The following is a 17,797-nucleotide window of genomic DNA, read 5'->3' on the forward strand; positions in this document are numbered from 1 at the left end:
TTTTTCTTTTTAAGATGGGGGTCTCGTGAAGCTTAAGTTGGTCTCAGAGTCACAATGTAGCCAAGGCTGGCCTTTAACTTCTGATCTTTTTGCCTTTCCAGCTCCCCTAGTATTGGGCTTTCAGGTGTGTTCCTTCACACCCAGCTATAACACAGTTTAAAAGAAAAAAAAAAAAAATCAAGATTCCCTGAAGAAAATGCCAGAAGGAAATACAAAAGAATCTAGCAAAGCTTGGGTCGGCTGAGATGGGATTGTGGGTGACTTAGTGTTTTTTAAATGCTCTGAACAGATGTTATATTTATAATAAAAATGTTTATTTAATTAAAAAAAAATCCCCAAACCACAGCAGGAACAGTTAAGTATAACAAGAGCTGGCGCATTTGTGCGGTTGAGATACACAGGGGAAGAGGTAGAGAGCGAAGCGTTACCAGAAGGGCCACAGGGTAGGGGGTCAGCTGTCTGAGGCAGTGAAGCTCTGCCTTGGGGGCCTGGACACCAGGAGCAGTTGGGATGAGCAAGGGCTCTCCGGTCTCTCCAGGTCAGAGCACACGGGATAGGCGGGACGGGGTGGGGGTGGGGGTGGGGTGGGGATGGGGGGAAGGGGGGGACTTGGAATCTCCACAGGCTGATGCCACCCAGGGAGGCCGTCTCAGTGCTGCACACCCCAGAGCTCTGCCTTTTTCTGCTGTCAGTCAGGAACATCTCCAGTCCCCAGAAAGCTCCAGGGGTCCAGGCCTCCCAAAGATCTGGCAGTGTTTTCTGAGGTCTCTGTCACCGGGTCCCCTGTCCCTGTCCACCGGTCTTTGCTCCAGAGCAGATTTCTGTGTTGGCCTTCTCTCCCCAGCCCTTGTGGCCAGCAGAGTAAGGCCAACCTGTGCTGGCAGCAGACACCGAACACCGATTTTAATACAGACCGGGAGGCAGAGAGGTAGAAGCAGGGCTGCAGAGGTACTGCTCATGTCGTTCCCTCCAGCCAGCCTGAGCCATGAACTGAGGCCCTCTCCTCCCTAACTCCACAGCTCTTTAAAGGGAAGGATTCTGTGGCTTCCCACCCAGCAGACCCATAGTTGGAAGGGCTGTCCAGGACCTCCATGTGAACAGTGGTGAGCTATAGCTGACTGGGGACCCAGGGACAACACAGGATGAGGGCAACAGAAGGGAGTGTTGATAAAGCCAAAAACAATTCCCGAGCTTCCCCAAGGAAGGGTGTTCTTCCCCTGGGGTGGAGTACAGGGATGGAAGGAGTCATTTACCCCTAGTATAAACCTGATACCATGGAGAGGAAGGCCACGGAGGGGCAGGTGTACACATCAGTGGCTCTACAGTTGTTTCCTTAGGGCCAGGGCCAAGGTGAGTTCCCTTCTTATGCCCAAAGTGATATTTGTGGGACAGACCACACCCTCTAAGTTCCCCAGTACCATTCCTTCTTGAAATTATGCAAAGACTGAGCACTTGGTACCTGCCCACCACCTTTGCAGGCACCAGGGTCCCCTATGTGGCTTCCTGTAATGTCCCCACAGCCACCTTCACTGCTTGGAACACAGCCCGATCCATCTAGGAAAAAAAAAATAAAATTTTTCGATCATGTCCCAGCCCCCTACCCTTCTCAGTGCTATCTGGCACTGGCAGGCTAGTAGCCCACTCAGTTCAGATAGCTCTGTCCTGCCTACTGAGACCATGCTGCAAGGAGAACAGAGCAGTGGCACACTCACCTGAGCATAAAGCATACGGTGGTCAGGAGGCAGGCTGGCTCCCTGGTGGCAGAGCTGAGCAGAGAGGGCAGAGGTCTCAGGAGACAGAAAGTGCTGGGTGACGCTGATTGTACTCACCAGGCCCTGCACCTGTGCCATGGGGGACAAAAGCAAGAGGGTAAATTGAGACTCAAGCCATACTTTCCCTATCCCTGACCACAGCTTTCCCCATCCAACTTTCAGGAAGCAGTAACCATGGTTACAGTACCAGCCGTCCCAAAAGGTATGGCTGGGGGATGCTGGAGTGCTTAGTGAGTTGGCTGAGACTAGATCAGATCTCTGGAGGGAGTCCCACACATCTATGGAGGCTTCAAGACCTCAGTTTGTCATCTCCATGGCTTCCTGCCCTGCCTAGCTTTCTGTGAGATCATGACTCTGATATGGTGTTCTTGCTACTTCTGATCTTCTGCCAAGCCCCACCGACCATGGAAGCACCTGATGGGGAGCCCCAGCAGGGACCAGCACCGCCTCTCCAGGAGCTTGCAGCAGAGTCCAGCAACTCACACCCCACTCCTCCCTTAGACGACGTCGTAATCCTGCATCCAAGTAGCAGCTGCCTGGGGCACCAGGCTCCAAGGTCCCTGCTCCAGCTGGGCACGCCTTAAAGAAGAGAAAGAAACATGAGTACCCATGGGAATGAAGGCAGGGATTCAAGAGAGGAAGGGGACCAGGTGCAATTTGATGCTGAAGCTGTCTTGAAGGGCAGGCAGAAGAGGAAAGAGGTAGGAGAGATGTTGTGCGTGCGTGCGTGCGTGCGTGCGTGTGCGTGTGCGTGTGCGTGTGTAGGTCCAGGTTGGGCTGGAAGGAGCTTAGCGAAAAAGACACTCAAGCCGGGGAGGAGGGATCTCAATCTGCTTTTCCTAGGATGTGCCTTCCACAGCCTTTGTGACCTGGGCCCGACCACTTGCTCACTCAGCAGTCCCTTTCTCCAAACTCCAGGAAGATGTTCCACACAAGCCCCATTTATAACTGTATTCACAAGGAATTCTTAACTTTTTGTAAACAGGCTGAATTATAAGCCAAATTGTGAAGCAAATGGTAGCTTTCCCGGAACCTCGATCTGGGATCCAGGAAAGACAGGGAGGGCCACACAGAAGTTCTGACTCGCACTGGGTGGACAGGCTGAGGCCCCTGCAGCAGCTCTTAGAGCTATCATCAGCCCAGGCAGAGTCAGAGTTCCACGGGCAGGCAGGGGCAAGTGGAGACCGGAAGAAGTGCTCAGGGAAACCTGTAAAGGTCAGTGCCAGCACCATGCTCCAACTGGCCACCAGCTAAACCCACCCCCTCAGCTAGGACCTCGGCTATTGTCCCTGGACTGAGTGTGCTGGCTGAGGTGGGGTGGCATTGGGAGGCTTGTGAACCATATCCCCTAGGGGAGTCCCAGGAGGGTGCCAAGGTCCCTTGGTCCCAAAGATTCAAGTCTATCCTGGGGTTATAGTAGTAACAGGCCACCCAGTGAGAAAGTGCCCCTCAGACCTCCCCATGAGTCACCCCACTGGGCCGTATGGGACTGCCAACAGCCAACCACACCCAGAGCAGACAAGGCCATCTGTTCATGATGGGCTCTTGTCAGCTCCCCTCTGTGTGACACAGCATCTGGGTGTACATCTACAGATGTATGTGCCTGTGGACAGTGCCACGCCGATACCCTGCGTGCTTGCGTGCATCTTAGCAGGAGTGACACTTACTCTTTTCTGTAGGATAACTGGGACTGGGCTGGACTTGGAAATCACCAGGCCCACCTTAAGCATTTATTTATTTTACTTGGTATTATTGTCTTTGGTGGTGGTAGTCAGAGGAAGTTGCAGACAGGGGTTTCATGTAGCCCACGCTGGCTTCAAACCAACCTTGGAGGCTGAAGATGACCCTGAACTCCTGATCTTCCTGTTCCTACCTCCCAAGTACTAGAATTATAGGTAGAGACCATCATGCTTGGCTCATTTATTTATTTTTGAGACATGGTCTCATTATATAGCTTAGGCTGGCCTCGAGCTCATGACCTTGTGTCTGAGAACTACCATATCCTGCCTACTATGTCTTTATTAACCCTGGCTTCCGTCTCCCCTGTCCTTCTGGAGTTTCCTGCCTTCTTCTCTCCCTACCTCTACCATCAAGTACCTGTCCTGGTAAGTATCTGCATCCACCTTCGGCCCTCAGCCCTCTTCATGGCTAGTGCCTCTCCTGGAGGTTTCTCCTCACAGTATGATCTACAGAAAGGGAGCAGCTGCTTCCCATATTGGTCTCTTAGGCCCAGAGCCCAGGAAGGGGAGAGACTTCCTGTTCCCAAGCATAACACAGGGTAGTAACCTAGAGCTGGAATAAAAGTAAGCCTCAGTTTTCCCAACTATAAAATGGGAAAGTAGCTGTCCTTGCCTAGCTCAGGAGTGAGGGAGAGGAGAAGGGTACCCATTAACCGAGACAACACACTAAGACCTTTAATAAAATGCCCATTCTACAGTTATTGCCTCATCTCCTCACTAGATTCTGACTCCCCTGCTACATCCTCTCCTTTCTCTGAGCCTCACCACGAAAATCAGATTTGTAATCTTCTCTTTCTGCACCTGTCTATCTGAGTCTGGCTAATTCACCTTCAGGACTAGGGTAAGATGCAAGATCAAACGAGACAGAAGCTCACACAGAGATGGGCATGAACATCTTGGTTATGTATGGGCAAGGGGTGGGCTCTGGGCTCCCTTCCTCCTCACCATCTGGAGAAAGCGACGGATACGCTGGGCATCCTGGGCTCGGAACACATGCCACACAGTGCTGGTCTGGCTACCTGGAGACCAGAGCCCCTCCCCATCCAGGCCTGAGAAGAAATCTGCAGAAGAAAGAAGATCCAGGTAAGCCCAGGGTCAGCAGAGGCACACATTACCACCGACAGTTTGACTCGCCTGTGTCTCCAGCCCAAGGACTTACCTTTCTGTGCTCGGTGCCAGGCAGGCAACTGTGCCTCAGCGTGTACCAGGATGCTGATTAGGTCAGACACCTCCACACAGAGGTTCTTGGTCCCCAGGTGTCCACGGTGTGGGCTCACACCTGCGTGGAGGTAGAGCAAGGACAATTGGGAATTAAATGAGAGACAGCCCTAAGGCACAGATGTTCATGTGCCGGAAGATGTTAAGGCAGGGGTAGGGAGCAGACAGGAGTGGAAGGGCACTTACCATAGGCTGCCCAGAGCTGGGGCTCCAGTGGATGCAGGGTGAGGCCCAGGGGGAGGTAGGAAGCTAGGTTGAGTTTCCCTTGGAGGGCACAGTACTCTGGGAGTGGAAGGCTGGAGGCAAGGTTCTCCACCCTGGGGATGGGGGTTGGGAGGGGATTCATGCATAACAAGTCTAATTCAGATACCTGACACCCATCATAGCTTCCCACTGCCGGGGTAACATCCAGAGGGCAGAATCCATCCCCCCAGGAATTTCTATCACTCCCCCAAAGAGAGACCTTCTGTCCCTGTCTGTCCCCTGTTCCAGCTAGATGTACATTCTAAGCCCCTTTAGAAGGGTGAGGGATAGGGAGACAGGGCTAGTCTTTGGTACTGTACATACCTGCTAGCATCCTTGTCCCCCAGGGTTCGGTGTAGCAGGAGCACAGAGCCCTCATCTAACTTTGGACGTGCTAAGGGAAGAGACAGATGTCAGTGACCCAAGGTGGAACCTTCTGTCCCAGAAACTCTTTCCTGTCCCCATGGCAGCCATACCTAAATTCAGTTTCTACCTCAAACCCAGCTTCCAGCTGCCTCCAGAACTACTTACTCCAGGGTTCCCTTGATATGTGACCCCTCAGGGACATGCCCCCAGCTCCCTTTATCCCCTGTCAGGAATACTTACTCTCAGGGCGAGAGAATCCCTCCCAGAATGCCGTGCTGTCCAGGCTTGTGGGCTGGGGAGGCCCGAGGGCAGTCAGTGTCTGCACCTGGCCACCAAGTGTACCAAGAGCTTCCATTCCCCACAGGCTGACTCTCAGTGACTTCTGGATGCCTGACACTAACACGGGCTGAGGGGAAGAAAAGAGAAAGGCACAGAATGACGGTGGAGCCTATGGCAGCCAGGCTGGGGCATGTTGTGACAGCTCTAGAACCGTAGAGGAGGGGCTGGGGAGAGACCAACTCTGCAGCTCCCTCTGAGCACCGGGACACCCTGAGCCTGAGGACCAGGGCCATGTCATGTGGAGCAGGCAAGGCCATAGCACTGGGAAGGGAGAGGCAGGCCAAGCTTACCTGGCCCTGCCGCCAGTGTTCCTGGAAGAGGTGAAAGCCATGCCGAGGCCTGGGCTCCTGCAGCCACAGCAAAGCCCCAGGAGGAGACAGCCTGGATCGAACCGGTGACAGGGGCAGGCTCAGGCCCTTTCGCAAGCCTGACCCTGCTCGAAGGCCTGGCCCCAGGGCTTTCTCTTGGATCTTCCGTTCTACTACATGAGCGATGATGCTGTCCAGGATGTTGGTGATGCGGTCATCCTATGGGGAGGAAGGAGGGACAAGGAGGCTCAGGACCTATGCAGCCACCCAGCCTCTGGTCCTCAGGCTCTTAGCCCTCCCTCTGAGGCCTTGCTCACACTGGGCAGAGCCGGGGTGACTGGGGCAAAGGCCATGTGAATCCGCTCATGTCCCAGGCAGAGTTTAACAGCAGTAGAGGCTAGCAATTCACACAGAGAGGGACAAGGAAGGGGTGATCGGCTAGCACGGTCCTCTGCTGGGGTCTCAGTGGAGTCTGGGGTCTCTGTTGAAGAAGAAAATGGTGAGTGACTTTCTGCTTGGCCTTTAGTCTTTACCACAAACAAGATGTCCTCTCATTCCCTGGCTAAGCCTGCTCTCTCCTTAGCAGCACCCCATCTTTGCTCTGTCTGGGTGTCATCCCACCATAGCTTTCCTAAACAGAGTTGCAGAGCCTCAGGGTGGAAGCCTGGGACTGGGAGGCAGCTCAGCAGGTGAGCACACAGCATTTCTGTGTCAACATGAGAATCTAAGTTCAAATCCCCAACGCTAACAACAGCAACAAAAAAAAAAAAAAAAAAAAAAAAAAAAAAAATGGATGTGGTCGCGCCTGCTACCTCAGCTCTAGGGTTGGGGAGGGGGTGGCTCAGAGATGGGAGAGCATTGCTGAGGTTTGCTGGCCACCAACATTGCTTCAGGTTCAGAGAGAAACCCTGTCTGAAGGGAGTAAGACAGAAAGTGACAGAGCAGGACACCCGATGTCATCACACAAACAGTACACGAATGAGTGTACAAATAATAGGAGGTCTGACTGGAGGAGTCAGGGCACCCATCTCGAGGTGAGGGATGGAGATTTTTGCTCTATGTGTTGCAGAGGGAGGGGAGTTGACTGCTAAAGTAATGCCAAGTTTCTTCTGGAGACTTTTATTTCCTCACTGCCCTCCTGCACTCACCATCCCAGGGGCATGGAGAATCAGCCACTCACCCTCTTTGATGTCCTTGGTCCTATTGGAATCTCCATTGCAAGTAGGTTGTGGAGCTGGGGGAGTTTTCTCTGTTGGCTCTTTCTGTTAAACCCATGGACCACCACCACCCCAAACCAAAACAGAGATTTTAAAACTGGCGGACACAACTGACTTTAATGTTCCAGAATTAACAGTGTGTTCTCATAAAGCCCTACAGTTGTTTGCAAGAGTGACACGTTACAGTATGTAGAGTTATTAGAGAAAATAAAACTGCTGTATACTTCTGTAAAGGGCATGGTCTAAATAGTGTGTTAAGACAGACACAAATGAATACACAGACAATAACTGGGAAAAGTCAAAATGTTAAAAGCAACTAAAGATGCCAGCATTATTTTCTTTCTTATACTTGTCTATATTTTCTTACTTTTACATAATAGACACATGCAGTGTCTGGTACATAAAATGTACTTCTCATCCAGGCGTAGTGGCAAACATCTGTGTGTAATCCTTGTACTCTAGAGGTCAAGGCAGATGGACTGCAAATCTCAGCTAACCTGGGCTGAAAAACCTTATCTTTGAAAACACAAACTCCACACAACAATAAAATGTACATTTTGTTTTTCCACGTTGAGGATGGAACCCAGGGCCTTAAGCACGCCAGGGAAGCACTCTGGCACCGAGCTACATCCGAACTCTTGGTTTTTATGAGACAATCTCCCTGTGTTAACTAGGCTAGTCTCAAGCGCCTGTTTCTCCTGCCTCTCTACCTTCTTAGACATGTGCCGTCATGTCCAGTTCATAAAACACCCTTATAGGGTCAGCAAGATGGCTCAGCAGAGGAGGGCACCTGCTAAGCCTGCGTTCAATCCCCGGAACCCACACATTAGAAAGGAAGGAACCAACTCTTACAACTCATCCTCTGACCTCCATGTGTGTGCCTTGGCATGATGTGCTGCGCCCTTCCCTCCCACAAAATAAATAAAAGTAAAAAGCATAAATACCCGTAATTAACTCTTTCTCATAGAATCACAAAGTTCATAAACATTTTTTTTATGCCATGAGTGAGGTGTCAGGGCTACTGAGAAGGTGTGCTGAGACTGAACCAGAAAGGACCCATGGCTGGGGTGGCAGCAGTAAGGTAAAATAGCGTGAGGGCTGACTTAGAAGACAAACAGGTGAGGCAGGACTCTAGGTGGCAAGGACAGAGGATTTGTGGTAGGGGATGGAAGGAAAAGGCCCATGCTAGAGTCAGGGTCAGGGCCCTGCTTCCTGGGAAGCTGGGAAATAGCTTGTTCCACTAGCTTCTATGTTCCTCTCTTCCCCACCAGCAGAGGAAGACCAACCCCCTCCCACCATTAGTCATATACAGGCACATTGCTCAATACTGGAGCCCACCAACTGGCAGTTGACACTTGGGTCATATCCTGGTTCTTACCTGCTGACCGCCATCCCCAGGGGCCCACACTCGGGCATCAACTTGACAGAAACAGTGCCCACGGATGTCAAACTTGGCCCAGACTTGGTGCATCACAGTGCTTAGTTCTGCCAACGCTGAGTGTGTACAAGAGGGATGGAGATGGAGCAGCCTGGCCTCACCAACCAGGAGACCATGTCACCGGGGTCAGGAACAACAAGACAGTATGACTGTCTCCCTCGGGACCCACCCACTGCATGCCCCACCCCTCCACAATGGCTCACCCTGGCTGGAGACAAACTGGGTCAGAATCAGGGAACAGGCAGCATGCCCAGCCTCCTGGGCACACTCCTCTGTGTGCTGCTCCCGAGAGCCTGTGGGGTAGGAAGAGAGGAGCTGCAGGTCCAGAAAGCAAGGTAACCACAGGTTAAAGGAAGAAGGCCAAGTACATGATATTTAAATGAGGAGTTCGGGAAGCCACACAAGTGCTTGCTGGGACGCTTGGGTATATGTAACAGCACAGAAGTCTTTGCTTTTAGAATGAAGAGGTTTTCATATACTGCAGTGCTTTGCAGGATCCTAAGGGGGGGGGCTGTGAGATGGCACGGCAGGTGGAGATGCCTGCCATTAAAGCCTAATGCCCAAGACTCACATGGTGGAAGGAGAAAACGGGAGTCCTCTGACTGTCACCCATGTGCTGTGACTCATGCATGCATGTGTGTGGGTGTGCATCTCTCTCTCTCTCTCTCTCATACACACACATACACACACACACACACACTAAATAAATAAATAAATAAATAGGTCAATAAGTAAATAGATAGATAAATATTTTTAATTGAAGATCCCCAGGATGGTCATATCAGTATGTATCTGATTCTAGAACTCTTTTTAGCCACATCTCCTGAAACATTGGGAGACTCCAAAATCCGAGGCAGTCAAGTTGAGGCAAGGGAGTGAAAGCTGAACACCTTGAAAAGGATGGGACTGATCAGATGACCTGACTTGCTCTGGGACCTCTGGCAGGTCACTGATCCCCTCTGAGTTATTCGAATGTGGAAAATGAAGAAACCACACCCATTTCACTGTGCTGTTGTGGAAGCTGACCCGTGAGATACGTAGAGTCGGTACCTGACTTCTGCATGTGCACGTTTCTGTGCATGCGCGCACATGCATGTATGTATGTGTCCACCTTGTCCTTTGAGGCTAGATCTCTAACTGAACCTGGAGTTCATTAATTCAGCCAGACTGGCCGGCCAATGGGCTCCAGGAATCTGCCTGCCTCTAATTCCCCCAGTGCTAGGCCACCATGCCCAGACTTAATGCAGCATCTGAACTTAGGTCCTCCTGTTTGCTTGGTCAGAACAGAACTCATGCCCCCCGTGCCCAGGTACTCCACCTCTTTCAAGAATGGGTAAGAAAGGGGCTGGGGAGATGGTTCGGTGGTTAAGAGCACTTGTTGATCCAGGTTCAGTTCCTATCATGCACATGGCAGTTCACAACTGTCTGTAACTCTGATTTCAGGGGCTCTGACCCCAACTCCTCTGACCTCCACAGGCAGCAGGCACACATGTGATGTACATACATACATGCCAACAAAACCCTCATACATATAAAATAAGACACATCTAAAAAAGCAAACCTGTTTTCCCTCACCTGCTTTCTCCTTGGCCTTCCCCGCTCCGGCTATGCGACCACAGGTTACACACAGCCGGTGGCTGCAGTGGGAACATCTCCAGTGGGTGTTGAAGAGCCCATGGTGGCAACGGCTGCAGCAGTGTGGAGTGCCTGGGCTGTCCTCTGTCATGGCTGGCCCCTGGCCTGTTGACCACAGAACAGGGTCAGAGGGCTCAAGTACACAGCCCCTTCAGACGACCACAAACAGCAATGCTTCTCAACCTGTGGGTCATCACCCCCTTTAGGGGTCAAATGACCCTTTCACAGGGGTTGCCTAAGACCATCTGTATATCAGATATCTACATTACAATTCATAACAGTAGCAAAATTACAGCTATACTGCCGCAAGGAAAATACGTTTATGGATGGGGTAACTGTGTTAAAGGGTCACAGCATCAGGAAGGTTGGGGACCACAGACAGATAGGATGCAACACCACAGGAGAGGCAGAAAGCAATCTCTACTGCAGCCACTAGAAGAAGGGAGCTGGGCTCTTTGGCTAATCCTCATACTTTACTCAACATACTTGTCTGGCAGTAACTGTCCTTTCCAGCACACACTCCTAGGGCAGTGGTGGCCTCAGCTTGCCAGGCCAGCCCTACCCCCAGTCTTGCCCCAGGGATTTCCCCAGTGTGCTTGTATTCACCACTTCCAGCACATTTTTCCATCCACCTCCCCACCCGCCTGCAGCTACCAGAAATGGAACTGCATAGCAGCTAGTTACTCAGGTGGCCTTTCCTCCAGGGGACTTAGTGGATTAAAAGAGGAAACCCTAAGAGGCCCCTCCTGCCCTTACCCAAAGAAATGGATTTTTTTAAAAAAGGAGCCATGGTTCTGACTTGGTAGGTGGAAAGGGTCCCACTGAACACACATTCAAGGAGTCCCCGGTGGGCCCAGGCGATCAGTTTCCCAGGAATAGGTCACATCCCATTCCCAGAGTTCACCTCCCACTCAGGGAGACAAGCTACAGACAGAATGATGACAACAGGGCTCCTGGCTGAAAAGACCATGGGAAGATGAGGGTGACGTGGCAGGGGAACTTCTCAAGTGGCCCCGAAGGATGAGTAAGTCCTTCTCCCCCAGGTAGGAAGGGATGATCAGGGCATTCCAGATTGAGGGAACAGCTGGTGCCAAGGCCCCAGGGAACAGACGAGCTTGGTGATCCGGGAAGGAAAGATGGGTGGCATGTATGCCAGGAATCCGGGCTGGGAGTGGCTGGGTCCTATAGGAGATGGCTTATGCCTGGACAAACAGGAGCTGCCCTCTACGAAGTAAGAGGGTGACACTACAGATTCCCAGAACTGTGGTTTACAAAGATCATAATTTTTCTAGAAAGAGATGCAGCGGGGTGGCCTGGATCTGAGGACCCAGATGGACGCTGAGTGTGTACCCTCTGCCTGATTCCCATCAGCTTTCTAGGCCCATGAACCTCATCACTATACAGGCTCTCCCCGTCACTCTCCAGGCTTTTGGGACACTTGCATGCTATGTTTCTCTAGAAGTCCCATTGTTCTCAGAGAACTAGACAGAACCAAGTTTTCAGATTTCCCAGGAGGATCTCCACCCAGAGCCAGAAACCTCAGGGCTGACTAAGAGTCTAAGTTAGGAATAGGAATAAAGAAGGACGGAACCCTTGTGAGTAGGCCTGGGAACCCGAAGCACTAGTAAGCATGGGTTGGGAGGGCATGTAGGAGCAGGCCCACAAGGGAGGTCAGCTCACCTTCACGTTGTGCCCAGGCAAGGGCTTCCCGTTCCCTCCTCAGCAGGCGGCAGAGTCTGTCACCCAAACCACTCAGCAGGTGCTGGGCCAGGCCCTTGTCGAGGGGAGCTTCTGGGTCAGACCCTCCTCCCTCCTCAGAGCTCCCAGAGGAATCCTCCTCCTCCAAGTGCTTCTCTTCCAGAGGCAACCTGGAGAGGAGATGAGGCAAAGGGGCTTGAGGAGGGAGCCCATCGGTGGGGTGAGGGTGGGGGTGTTGCTGGCTGTGACAGCGGGGGGGGGGGGGCAGCACTCACCTCTGTGATTTCTGGGAGTGGCTGGTCAGTGCTCCTACCTCTCCAGCTGCCTGGGCACAGCTCTGGCACTGAGTGATACCTGCTAAGTGAGCCTGACAAGATGTAGGCTGAAGCCTGGATTCCTGGAGGCCACTCCTGACATCTTGGGGTCCTGAGGGGACAATACAGCTGCTTAGGGAGTCTGGTTTCTGAGGCTCGTATTAGCCAAAACCCTGAATCAGCACCCACCCTGTCCACGTGCAGCCATTCAGCCCCTGGTCCCCAGATTTGTGAGGTCTAATTCAGAACCCGAAAGAGAACCAGGCAGGTATAAGTTTCACACACACAGAGCTGGAGATATTCTTTGCAGGAATGGAGCCTGAGGGGTGGTTTAGCAAGGTCAACCCAACACTTTGGTCAGCCTGAGCAACGGTCCTTGTACAAGTGCAGAATCCAGCCAGTATAGACTTTGAATAGGTCGGCTAAAGGTTCAGCGGCTATGTGACACCCCGAAGAGATGATTCCAACGTGGACGGATGGGCAGATGGAGGGCACCAGAAAGGGAGAAGGCCAGAGTTTCAACACAGAACACAGGTGCTGTAACCCAAGACGACAGAGGGGCCAACAACTTCCCAGCCGTCCAGACCCAGGCATGCGAAGGTGCAGACAGACCCATGCCAGGTGCAGGGGCCTTAGGCTCGGGTCATAGAGACAGTTCTCTGGGCCCAGCAGTCCAAGAGGCTTAGAATGGGGTGGTCCTGTAGAAACAAATCTGGCTCTCAAGAATTGCTGGAACCCTCCGTGAAGAACACCGTGTAGCAGAAGAGTCCATGCTGTACCCAAAAGGCTGTCGTGCTGCAAAGTCCAAACTGAGTCTCCATGATTCAGCTGGCCAAGGGAGGCTGACAGTGGCTCTTCAGGACGGAAATGCCTAAACTAGGACTTGTGGCACAAATAACCATGGCGCTGAACAGGTATTGTTCACTAAGTGCCATGAGAGCTTCCGGGTCTGGATGAGTGGTTTACTCCTTCTGTAGTCTTCACATGGTAGGGAACATCTTTACTTCCACTATAGATGAGGGAACTAAGGTTCTCAGAGGTGAAGTAACTTTCTTCAGGTCACAGGTACTGATCGGCATGTCATGAAGCAGATACTATCTCTGGAACTCCTGCTCTGAACCACACCATTGAACTGCCAACAACTCACCAAGAGGCTAGATAGCTGTGGCAGCCAACACTAGGAGCCTGAGAACTATGGTGGTTCAGGAAGGAACCCTTGTAAAGGCCCAGCCCCGTGTCCCTCCTTCAACAGGGCCTGCAGCCTGTCGCCCCCTTACCTCTCTGCTCCTCTCGTTGCTCTGCCTCCGCCTTGCTTCCTGTGGATGTGTCTGGTGCCTGCTGCCAAGCCCTGGCTCCCTGCCTCCCAGTGCCTGGGAAAGGGTGTGATGGGCGCTTGGGAGCTGGGCCCTTGACTGCTCCTTGCACCTCTGGACTGCCTGCCCTCTTGAGTGCCCGGATCCCAGTGGCTGGGCTCTCTTCCTTCCCAGGACAATCAACCGGGCACTCAAACTGTTCTGAGTGGCGTGTGAGCCAGGTCTTCTTTAGCTTGGTGTGATGGCTTGGGGGACAGGCCCTGGAGCCAGCCTTGTTCCTTTCTTCACTGGATTCACCCGGCCCACTGGTACCTCCCTCTGGGCTATCCTGGCATTTCCTACAAGGACCCTCTCTGGCAGGGAGATTGGCTGAACAACAGTCCCCCAGGGGAGTGGGAGCTCCAGGAGACGGGCATCTTGGTGTGACTGGTGATTCCAGCTGATACCCAAGACTACTGCTTCCTGGCCCAGGCCAAATGTTGCCAAGAGTGTGAACGAGGCCTGGGGGACAAGTAGGCCAGGGGGTCCGAGGAACAGTGTCTGGGTACCCTAGGAAAAGTGGGCAAAGATTCTGCTGCCTGCCAGTGCCTGTCTCCCCATCCCTCTGGTGAAGTGAGGGACCTTCTGCCTCACAGGCTCGCTGGAGATGCCCACCAGGGGCTACGCCCAACAACCCAGACTCTGAAGCGGCCAAGGGCTCCTTTGCTGGCCTGAGGATATTTGGATCCTTGTGGTAAAAGCCCTAAAAAAAGGAGGAAGGGTTAAGTTAATGCTAATGTAGGTTCTCAGGATTTAAAAGAACAAGTAGGAATGACAGTAGTAGTTATTAAAAATAAAATGCAGCTATAAGGAGTCAATGGTGAACCCATGCACTGACAGGTGAGTGGCACCTCCCAGGTGGCTCCCCTACTACTCTGGGTTTCCCTTTGAGTTCCCCAAGCTTTCTTAGTTTCCTCCAGTATCCAGAGGCTGAAGGATTAGTAGTTGGTATGGCAAATGACATCAGGGCCCACGAGAGAACTCCCCACATGGGCTTTGTGTGTTTTGGTTTTGGAGAAAGGATCTTTCTATGTAGTTCAGACTAGCATGGAACTCAAAATTTTTCTGCCTCATAGGCACACACTATGATGCCCATCTTTGATCTCTAGATACTTAAAAAAAAAATCTCATTCTAGGCATGTGGGGTAGCCTGTCAGGAAGGAGGCTCAGAAACAAGCCATAAGGATGGCACATCTCACCCACTCTTTGCCCCCAGGATAAGGCTACACATTCCATAGGCAGAGTTTCTGAGGCCTGATCCTGGGAAAACTATGGGTGAGTCAATGGTTGCAGAGGCCCCGGGGCAGGGAGGGGAAGGGCCAGGGAGTTGGAGCTGCCCAGTGTTTGGGTTTGTCTTCAGGGCTAGGGACAACTGAACCCCATGCACCCATTCTATTCCATCACTCACCTTGCTGCCTAAGCTGAAGGCAGAGGGTACTTTTGGCTGCCCCCCAGAATATACCCAGGGGTGTGGGGCCAAAGGCCAGTCATATGGACGCTCTGGGGGCAGACTGGACATTAGGTAGGGTGGCAAGCAGGTAGGAACCCAGAAAGGAGCTCGCTCTAGAATCTTGGTCTCCAGCAGGAAAGGGCAGTGCACAGGCCGGAAGGCTACAGGGTCACTCTTGGGATGGCCTCCATTATGCTCAGGTATCAGGGGGCCATAGCGAGGTGGGCACGCTGGTCCACAGAAGGCCAGTGGATGGGCCAGCATTGCTTCCTTCCAGCGCAGTCCTTCCTTGCTGCCCAGCCAGCTGGCCTTTCTCTCCCCATTCCGAGGACCCTCACCCTCCACCAGTGAGAGTGTGTCCTTGGGGCCTTGGGGGAAGCCAGGAGGGAGCCAGGAGTCTGGAGTGCTCAGGACGCCCCTCCAAAAGGGAGCAGGTTCTCCTAGGCACAGTGCCCCATGGCGCAAGCCATCCTGTGGTGGGGTACTGGGCTCCTGTCCCACAATGCCGTTCTCAGGGGCTATCTTCTCCCAGGCTGGGGTGTCCTTCAGGAAGCTGGGCATACTCTCCATCACTCTCCTGCCCTCATGGGGCTCTCCCAGGGGGGGTCCTGGCATATAAGGACAAAGTATGATCTCTTTAGGCACATGCCCCATGTACCTTACCATGGGAACCACCCTGGGAATACCAAAGTGGCTCAAACCAGTAAAGCAAGTGCCAGCCCACAGCAGGGCACAAAGCAGCCTTCCACGTGTAGCCAAAAGAATTCTGCTTCATGGCAGAACTTTTCCTAAGTTCTGATCCCTGTCTGAATTTGGAGGTCCAAATTCAACAGAAAGTTGGCACTTCTAGGGTGAAAGGTTCTACCCTTATGGAACTAGGAATCTGGTTACAAGTCTTGGAAATAGATAGGAAGCAAGACTGCAAAAGGTTAGCTTCATAGAAGGACTCAACTGGGAGGACAAGGAGGCTGGATCCTGGCTCTGACACTGTGTCACCTGCTGTATGGATGTTCAGCGGATCATTTTCTCCTCTGAGCTTCAGTGTACCCGCGTGTAAAAGTGGGACTTGGGACACAGGACTTTTTCTAAACGTCAGTCTGTGGTTTTGGGGGTGCTACCTTCCCACCCCCATCTCCAGTCCCCATTAGGCTTGCGAGACTGGGATGTTCAGGCCTGGCAGGCTGGAGTCACTGGGTAGGGCAGCTAGCCAGGGCTGCTGGCTGGTGTCTCTCCCTACACCTGGGCTGCCTGACTCTGCCCCTTTGTGGGCTCTGATTTCTTGGCATCTCCAATGGAGTACTAAGACAACTGCTGGGGGCTAGGATCTCGGCTCCCACTTACACTGGCAGGAATAAACTAGCATATGAGAAGGGATTAAGAGGTTTCAGACTAGGGTGGGTCGAGCTGCCCAAACGCAACGACAGTGCAGGGTACCGCTACTAACTGCAGCCCGAAGGGGGGAGGGAAGGAGGCGGGGAAAGCAGGCTGGGTCCCAGAGATACGCAAGCGAGGGAAAATTGAACACGCTTGCGAGGGACCAGGATGACAGGTGGCACCAGATCAGCTACACTCTCCCCGGAGCAGTCCCCTTGACTGGCCCGAGGGAGCCCCGAGAGGGATGGATATAGGGAGCCTTGGTGGAGGCGCCAAGAATTTTGGAGCTGCAGCCTGAGCTCGGTCCAGCCACTTCAGTTGGACATCCTAACTTTTTCATGTTAATAAGTGAGGTCCAGACCAGAATAGCAGCGCACTTCACTCCCCGCCTGCACCTTGGAATAGGCTCATAAACCCCCCATTGTAAGTACCCCAAAAGGCGCCCCCTCTCTGCGCTTACCTGGGCTTCACAGGCCGGGCGCGGTGTGGGCGGCGGTCGTGCTGGCCGGCGCGGGGCACTCGCTCCCCATGGGCCGGCTTCGGGGCGTTCTCCCTCTTTCTGCTCAGCGCGCTCGCGCTCTCTTTCTCCCCGGGCGTCGGGGGCGCTCTAGGGCCGCAGGTTGGAGGGGTCGGACTCCGGGATTTGCAGGATGCGGCACACAGCGCGGATGGGCCGCACCAGCTTCTGGGCCAAGGCTGTAGGTTGCGCCATGGGACGCCGAGACTCCGTGCTGCGCTTTGAGGAGGGTCGGGCCGGGGCTAGGGAGCGGGTGTCCCTGGAGGGAGAGAAGAAACCGGGCCGGGGGGAACGCGCGCCCCGGGTCGGAGATGGCTGAGTTGGGGGAAAGGCCGAGGGGCCGGGGAAGGGGGTCGTGCCTGGAAGTGGGGGGCCGATCCCGTGAGCCAGAAGAGAGGCACCAGTGAGGGCGCAGCTACCGCGCAGCGCGGCTAATGGAGGGAGAGCGCAGCGAAGAGCGCAGCAGGACCTCTGATCGCCATCGCCAGACGCGCAACTGAGAGTGGGGAAGCTGCTCCGCCGGTTTCCTCCTCCAGCACCCTGCGGGAAACAGGAGCCCGTGATTCGGCGGCCCCGCCTGGGCCTGCCCCTTCTGAGCCCCGGGGGCTTCCGCCAACGCCCCGGCGATGCCACCGGCTGCGCACGGGGAGAATGAGCCCTTTGTTCCCCCCTCCCCCCCGCGGCACCCGGGCGCCTGCCGAGAGAGGCTCCCCTGGGGCAGTGTGCCAGCTTCCCAGCCGCCCCACCCTCCCGTGGGCCCGGCCCGGAGCCTGGCAGGCGGGCAGCACCCCCACTATAGGTGCCAAGCCCGGGAACT

The 17,797-nt window shown here is 53.6% G+C and overlaps 1 protein-coding gene across 1 annotated transcript; it reads right to left on the reverse strand.

The window, feature by feature from the left end:
• Positions 1-292: 292 nt before the first annotated feature.
• Positions 293-17,067, reverse strand: Hr (HR lysine demethylase and nuclear receptor corepressor). The gene is made up of 19 exons (XM_051195417.1): positions 16,924-17,067; positions 15,048-15,697; positions 13,565-14,342; positions 12,249-12,399; positions 11,956-12,143; positions 10,216-10,380; positions 8,844-8,933; positions 8,581-8,696; positions 7,166-7,247; positions 6,303-6,466; positions 5,968-6,204; positions 5,579-5,744; positions 5,297-5,366; positions 4,916-5,046; positions 4,671-4,790; positions 4,457-4,572; positions 2,187-2,351; positions 1,713-1,841; positions 293-1,554 (listed from the first exon to the last, which is right to left on the reverse strand). Exons 2-19 carry the CDS (start codon positions 15,657-15,659, stop codon positions 1,492-1,494), a joined length of 3,543 nt encoding a protein of 1,180 aa, XP_051051374.1. The 5' UTR covers positions 15,660-15,697; positions 16,924-17,067; the 3' UTR covers positions 293-1,491.
• Between the last annotated feature and the right edge of the window lie 730 nt (positions 17,068-17,797).

The sequence above is a fragment of the Phodopus roborovskii genome, unplaced genomic scaffold (assembly GCF_943737965.1).
Source record: "Phodopus roborovskii unplaced genomic scaffold, PHOROB, whole genome shotgun sequence".
Lineage (NCBI taxonomy): Eukaryota > Metazoa > Chordata > Mammalia > Rodentia > Cricetidae > Phodopus > Phodopus roborovskii.

Excerpts from the sequence above, each read along its gene's own strand:
- Hr (XM_051195417.1), bottom strand. The coding sequence starts at position 15,659 with ATGGAGAGTATGCCCAGCTTCCTGAAGGACACCCCAGCCTGGGAGAAG. Across the intron at positions 12,144-12,248 it reads CACTCCCAGAAATCACAGAG|GTTGCCTCTGGAAGAGAAGC; the intron begins GTGAGTGCTGCC and ends TCTCCTCTCCAG. Across the intron at positions 6,205-6,302 it reads TCACCCCGGCTCTGCCCAGT|GATGACCGCATCACCAACAT; the intron begins GTGAGCAAGGCC and ends TCCTCCCCATAG.